Source organism: Phascolarctos cinereus, unplaced genomic scaffold, assembly GCF_003287225.1.
Source record: "Phascolarctos cinereus isolate Bilbo 61053 unplaced genomic scaffold, phaCin_HiC Scaffold_5;HRSCAF=322, whole genome shotgun sequence".
Classification (NCBI taxonomy): Eukaryota; Metazoa; Chordata; class Mammalia; order Diprotodontia; family Phascolarctidae; genus Phascolarctos; species Phascolarctos cinereus.
This window is the reverse complement of record NW_027555958.1, coordinates 30,958,031-30,965,402: the sequence shown is the minus strand read 5'-3', so window position 1 is coordinate 30,965,402 and position 7,372 is coordinate 30,958,031. Positions and strand designations below refer to the sequence as shown.

The window sequence follows — 7,372 nt, the reverse complement described above, 5'->3', positions numbered from 1 at the left end:
TTAAAGCAACTCTGAGGCTCCAACCTCATGCCTTCCTAATGGGCAAAGTTGGCAAAAAGTGGAAAATGACAAATGTTGGAGGGGCTGTGAGAAAACAGGTGCATTAACACACTGTTTGTGCAGCTGTGAATTGGTCCAACCATTCTGGCAAGCGATTTAGAGCTATGCACCAAAAAGATGACCAAATAATAACATAGGCCCTTTTCAAAAAAAAGAGAAAGACTTACGTGTACAAAAATACTTACAGCAGTTTTTGTTTTGTGGTAGCGAAGAAATACAAACTAAAGGGGTGTCCGCCAGTTGGAGAATAGCTTAGAAAAGTTATAGTATATAAATAAAATAAAACACTATTGTGCTACAAGAAATTACAAAAGGATAATTTCAGAGCAATCTGGAAGGACTTGTATGAACTGATACATAGTGAAGTGAGAAGAACCAGGACAATATATACGACAACAACAACCCTTTATACATACACTTTGAAAGACTCAAGAATTTTCATTAACATCCACAATTCCAAAAGCCCCATTTGATGAAGCATATTACCCACCTCCTGACAGAGGGTTGACGGACTCATGATGCAAGTTGAGACATACATTTTTAAACATAGCCAATGTAAGAATCTGCTTTGTTTGACTATGAATATTTATTACAAGGATTTTCTTTTTCTTTTTTAATAGGATGGAGAGATGGGAAGGAGACAATATAAATGCTTATAAATTGAAAAAAAATAACATTTAATTTAAAAAGACTAGACCACAGAATGGACTAAGATTTGTTAAAAAAAAAAAGAAAGAAAGAAAGAAAGAAAAGAAAAGATAAGAACCGGAAAAAAGGTGGCAAAAAAAGCTATGTTGGAGACAGATAATATCAAAGTAAGGACAAGTAGTCCTGCTAGGGTGGATGGGATAGGTGAATAGATGGTAGAGAGAAAACAGAACTACTCAACTCCTATTTTATTTCTGTTTTCTATTTGGGCTGGAAAGGATAAAACCAAAAAAGGAAATTGTTGTGGGAGAAGAAAGCAAATTTATGTGAGGAGGTAGCAAAAGGGCTCCCTGGCACAAAAAGGCAGCATGACATCCTGGATGCAATAAATCCTAGGGAACTGAAAGGGCTTACTGGCTATTGTTGAACCCTCATCTACTGTGTTTAAGAAACAATAAGGGGGCAGCTAGGTGGTGAAGAAGATAGAGCACTGGCTCTGGAGTTAGGAGGGCCTGAGTTCAAATCCGACCTTTGACACATAACACTTACTAGCTGTGTGACCCTGGGCAAGTCACTGACACGGATAAGAGAGAAAGAGAGAAAGAGAGAAAGAAAGAAAGAAAGAAAGAAAGAAAGAAAGAAAGAAAGAAAGAAAGAAAGAAAGAAAGAAAGAAAGAAAGAAAGAAAGAAAGAAAGAAAGAAAGAAAGAAAGAAAGAAAGAAAGAAAGAAAGAAAGAAAGGAAATGAGAAAGATGCTAAAGAACTGGAAATAAGCAAATGTCCCGGTTTTCAGAAAAAGGAGGAGGTAAATTCTGAAAGCCTCAGTCCACCGGGTTTGGCATCAAACGCCAGCAAAATCCTAGAATATCAGATGATCATTTAGCAGGATGACTTTTGACAATCTAAAAGGGAATTGTACTCACCAGAATAGGTACATTAAGACCAGGTCCTGCCAGAAGAGTATCATTTCCTCTTTTTTATGAGGTGATTAGACTGATTAAATCAGGGAAGTGTCTTAGATTAGGGGAATCTTAAATTCAATGAGTCATTTGACAATTTCTCCTGATACCTTATCAAGATGGTGAGATATGGCTTTGATGATTTGATTAAATTGCTAATGACCTTGGATTGCATTAATTCAACTCAACAAAGAATCCCTTTACTGAACAAGGTGCTGAGCCTCGTACAATTGATGAAATGTTATCAATCCTAGTGGTTTTGATAAGTGGAGCCATACAACCTGGAGGGAATTCTCCAATGGTAGTGCTGCAGGTCCCATCAACTTGCTTCCAGAAACTGAACTTGGGATTGCTATTGGGGCAGCCAGTCATGGTGAGCCTTCTTTCCCAGAATCCTCCATAATCTCATCAACACTCATAGTACTATAGGGTAGTTTAATTTTCTTCCAGAGGTAGACATATTTTGGAGTTTAAACAAACAAATCTCTTTTCATCATATCTTTGCAGTGTGAGTAACTCATTGACTTTGTTCTCTAGGTAGGATGCAAAGACCCATGTAGATTGTATTATTCCTTCTCCAAGGAGCAGGATGCATCAGAAAATCTCTTTCTAGGCAGTTCAATGCCTGAACTCCCAAACTCGGGAATTTTTTAAATTGGCATTATGCACAAGGCAACTCTTGAAACTGGTGCTGCCCAAGAAATCTCCCTTCTCTGCTAGGCCTAGAATTCAACATCCTGATGCCTATAACAGAATTCAAAAATCCCCTCTTGTCTCCCTCAGAGGTTGGGATTCAAGAACAGTGTCCATGAACTCCCTCTTAGGCTGCAGTGTCCAACTGAAATAGACATGGGAACCTCTAACCCAAAGTGGATCACAAGCCATACATGTTCCCCTTGCCATATGCTTCTGTTAGAAATCACCATTGTTCTCGCTTCCTGGCCATCCTCGCGGCAGGTCTGTGGCTGAGGGTCCTCCTGCACCGCAGGCAGGAAGATGGTGGCCGCAAAGAAGATGAAAAAGTCGCTGGAGTCCATCAACTCGAGGTTCCAGCTGGTCACGAAAAGCAGCAAATACGTGCTAGGCTACAAACAGATCCTGAAAATGATCAGACAAGGCAAAGCCAAATTGGTCATCTTAGCCATCAACTGCCCAGCCTTGAGGAAATCAGAGATTGAATATTACGCTATGTTGGCCAAAACCGGTGTACATCACTACAATGGCGATAACATTGAATTGGGTACAGCATGTGGGAAGTACTACAGAGTGTGTACCCTAGCTATCATTGATCCAGGTGATTCTGATATCATTATAAGCATGCCGGAACAGACCAGTGAAAAGTAAACTGTACAAAAGTATTCTTTAATAAACCAGGCCGTAACTTGTTTAAAAAAAAAGAGAGAGAAATCACTATTGTTGCTCCTACTACGGGTAGGAGTGAGGGGAAGAATTCCCTCACTCATCTTACTGAACTTTGGAAGGTAAAAGCAAACAGCAAAGACTCAAAATCCGGGTATCTTAAAGTGCGACTAGCTTTTATAAATCACAAAGAGGTGTGGCTGAGCTTTAATCAGCCATTTCCCACATCTCTGCATCCCATCAGTTTTATTCAGGGAGTCTTCAGTGTGACAAACAATGGCCCATGCCTTTGTAATTTTTCTTTTTTTTTTTTTTGTAATTTCATCAGGTTGATTGGGGAATCTCCTGAATTTGATCATGGATTTCCCTGATCCACCCCCTTTTGCATAAGAAAAAATTGTCTTCTTTTCAAAAATACTTCATTTAAATTTTTTATTTATGTTTTGTTTTTTCATAAGTAATTTCCCAACATATTCCTCCTCTGCCTTCTCCCAGAATGCCATCCCTTACACCAAATAATAAAAAGAAGGAAACAAAGCTGTCTAAAATGTATCAATGTATCAACCCACCACATCAACCAGGTTGGCCTTTGGATATGACCTCAATATCGACTCAACTGCACTTTTCAGCCCACTGCCTGCTGTGATGGCTGTGGACATACCCTTGCTATTGGCACTGTGGTTCAATGGTACCATTACTTCTGGAAAAGACACACCATGTTGACTGTTATCTTTATTGTTCCATTCACCATCCCTGTGACTGTTCATACCAGACCACCCTGCCTGGCAACCGTTATTCTTCCTTTATTAATTTCCTTACTCAATATATTATTTATTAACTTTAATGTGTCAAATTTATTGTATATTAATAATCAATGCTCATTTATTTGTTCCTTTATTAATTATTTATTACTCTCTGGCAACTATTCTTCCTATTATCTTCCTCTATTAGAAAGTTAACTCCTCCTAGGCAGAAACTGTATTGCTTTTATATTTGTATGCTCAGTCTGGAGCACAGCACCTCTACAACCCATCCCAAGCTTTTTTGTATTTGGTTGTTTGCATGCTGTCTCCCTCATTAGACTGTGAGCTCTTTGGGTACAGGAACTGTCTTTTGCCTTTCTTTGTATCCCCAGTTCTTAGGACAGTGCCTGGCCCATAGTAGGCACTTAATAAATGCTTATTGAAATACATTTTCATTTTATCCATTCCTTCAGCCACATCTGGCTCGCATGTATTGTTTCATACCTATAGTCTCCCACCTTTGTGGAGCAGGGAGGCACCTTCTCATATCACTTCTTCGGGGCCAAGCTTGCTCACAATTTCACAGCATTCAATTTCAATTTTGATGCTGTTTTTTCCCTTTATGATACATCGTATAGTTTTCCTGTTCCTGCTTGCTTCATTTTGCATCAATGCATTTAGTTCTTCCTGTGCTTTTCTGTTCTCCATGTTCATTGTTTCTTATAGCACAATAGTATTCCAACACCATCGATAGACCACAATTTGTTTAGCCGTTCTCCCCAATCGATAGGCACTTGCTTTGTTTCCAATTCACTGCTGACACAAAAGAGCGACTTGAATATTTTGGCGTATTTGTTGACCTCTTTGGGGTAGATGCCTAGCAATGGGACTTCTGGGTCAAAAGTTTTGGACATTTTAGTCATTTTTTTTTGCGTAATTCCAAACTGCTTTAGAATTGGACCAATTCACAGCCCCCACCAACAGTGCATTCTTAATGTGCCTGTCTTTTCACAACCTTTTTGACAAGAACTATTCCCATCTTTTCTCACTTCTGCCAACATGCTAACAGAAACATGCTTCACAATTAGGACCATCCCCGATCGTGATGAGCCCCCATCGATGGGACTGTTGAAGCAGAGGCCTCTTGACCACTCATTGGAGAGACTATAGAAGGTATTGTGATCTCAGATGAGTTGGACTCAAAATAGTGGCTGACCTTCATAGATGGATTTAGCAGTCGCAAAGGGCTTTACATATTCTATATCATTTGAGCCTGAGGTCTGGTTGTATTGCTCCTCTACTTAATAAGCTTCTAAAGGCTCCCTAGCCTTTAGAAAATAGAAACACCTCCCCTTAGCACTTAAGCCTTCTATAGTTTGGCTTCAGCCTACTTTTCTAAGATGAATCTATCTTATTTCTCCTCGCACATTTTATGAATCAGCCAAACTGGCCGACCTGCTTATTCCTGATACATAACATTCCATATCTCCCTTTTCGGTGCCTTTCCCCATGATGGGAAGCCTTCCCTTCTCTACTTGGCCTCTTTCCTCACTCCAACACCAGAAAGCGGGGTGTGAACAGATCTTCTCTATTCCACCGAAGGTACAGCTAGGTGACCTGCCTACCAGTACCCCCTTCTCTTCAGGGTCCCATCTAGGGAGAAATACCCCCAACCCAGCTTACCTCCCATCCACCCTCCACAACCACAGGCAAACATTTGCAAAAACATAATTGCTTTATTTAGTGTTGGCTGGGGTTGCAAGTGTCAGCGATGTCCCGGGGATCCCCAGGGAGAACACAGGCTGCTTGGAGGGTCTCTTGGCCTCCTGACCCTCGGTGGGAGCGGGGAATGGGGTGGAGAAGCAGCAGAGATAAGTGATACCCCCCTTTCCTTCTGATCCCAAAGTCATCCCTTACTCTACAGGAGGACAGATTTGGGGAGGGGGGCAGCAAAGCAGTGAACAGGGTCACACTGTGGACCCCAGGACCATTTTCCTCCCTTCTATTTATACCCAAAACCCAACCCTATTCTCCAAACTACCCATATTGGCTATTGATTCTAGGTGTTGAGGGGTTTTGAACTAGGATATGAGGGCCCCATTTTCCATTGGGCAGGGGCTTCAGAATAAGCACCATTGGGCCCCCATAATCACATAATGTGAGTTAAGAGGGGAGCTTGGATGGCCCCTAAAATCCCTTTGAGTGGTCCTATGATCTCGGCTTTGCAGAAGAGGAAGGTGAGGCCCAGGGATGAAGTGGTTTGCCCAAGGTCACACAGGTAACAGAGCCCCAGGTCCTCTGAGAGCTCTGCCAGGGTTCTTCCCACTAGGCTCCCCACACTGCCCATCACTCTAAGCTGTCACCACCTCCACCCGGTTTGTTTCAAGATATCCCCTCCCCCTGCCCCAGGCAGAGTTAGGAGCTTATCATAGGGGCTAATTCCTAGGTGTGTGTTTGCTGGGGGAGGTGCCTCGGTCCCTCTGGGAAAGAGGTCTCAGGTGGGCAGGGCCTCACTAAGGCATAGAGGAGCAGTAGAACAAATTCGGGTCCCAGCCCCTTGTGGCCAGCGATGAAGGGAAACTGAGGGGTGTCCCTGGGAGTGAACGATGGGCACGGGTGGGGAAGAGGAGATGCGATGGAGTAACTGGTTCTGGGGTGGGGTGAGAGGGCAGCTGGACCCCACCTTTCCTCCCACCTCCAGCCCTCTGATTGCCCCCCTGCAGGGCTGGCCAGATCACATCCAGCGTGTCTTGGTGGCAGGAATGATGGCTTTAAAAAAAAAATTATCTCATACAAAGCATCAAAATGACTCAGCAGAAAAAAACAACCTCAGCAAAATGTCTCCTCCCACTGGTTTGGCATCGGTCATGGGGCTCTGCCCTGGCCCCCGTCATCCCTCAGCCCCGCTCCTGACATAGCTCCCCATTGTCCTACTATTCCCCCCACGTCCACCGTGGAGCTGATGTGGGGGTTGGGATGTGGGCGGGGAGGAGGGATCAGGGAACAGAAGGCAGGCGCCACATGGGCCCCCCTTCAGACCCAGGATGCACCCAGTTTTCCAAGCACGGAAGTGAGAGTCTTTGGTTACCATGAAGGGGGATAGGGCAGCAGCAAGCGGGTGAGCAAAGCAGGCATGGTGGAGGGGCAGGAAGAGCGTCCCGACGGACGGGGTCCATCATCATCATCGGGAATTCAGCCGGGGAGCGACCTGCAGAGGGGTAGCAGAGGACACTCAGAGGCAGCCCTGACCTCACTCATCTACTGAGGGGACCGAGCTCAAGGGATCAATGAGAGCCCCTCGCAGGTGACCTCCCCACCCCCACCCCCCATCTGGAGGGTGTTCAACAGCTTACAAAGCACAGTCATGCCTTCCTCACCCTGGGTGGTAGGCAGAGCAGGGAACAGCAGCCCCATTTTATAAACAATGAAAATTAGAGGTCAATGGAGCCTTGGCAATTGGCTGAGCTAGTAAGTGGCGAGGTTGGGTTTCGAGCCCAAGTTTTCTGATGTTCTTTCTGCTACGCTAATGTTACTGTGTGTGGTTCGGCATCCACTTTGTTCTGAGGGATCCTACGGGGCCCGAGGTTCTCTTGATACAGTAGG

At 43.9% G+C, this 7,372-nt stretch overlaps 1 protein-coding gene and 1 pseudogene across 3 annotated transcripts in view; one reads left to right on the top strand and one right to left on the bottom strand.

The window, feature by feature from the left end:
* The first annotated feature begins 2,658 nt into the window (after positions 1 to 2,658).
* Positions 2,659 to 3,011, top strand: LOC144457481 (large ribosomal subunit protein eL30 pseudogene; annotated as a pseudogene).
* Positions 3,012 to 5,485: 2,474 nt separating this feature from the next.
* The window catches only part of MYO1C (myosin IC), a 45,249-nt gene continuing 43,362 nt past the window's right edge, over positions 5,486 to 7,372 (bottom strand). For all 3 annotated transcript variants that reach the window (XM_021007013.2, XM_021007015.2, XM_021007014.2), the window contains exon 32: positions 5,486 to 6,977. In XM_021007013.2, the coding sequence (XP_020862672.1) occupies positions 6,951 to 6,977 (27 nt within the window). In that variant the 3' untranslated portion in view covers positions 5,486 to 6,950. The remainder of the gene's footprint in view (positions 6,978 to 7,372) is intronic.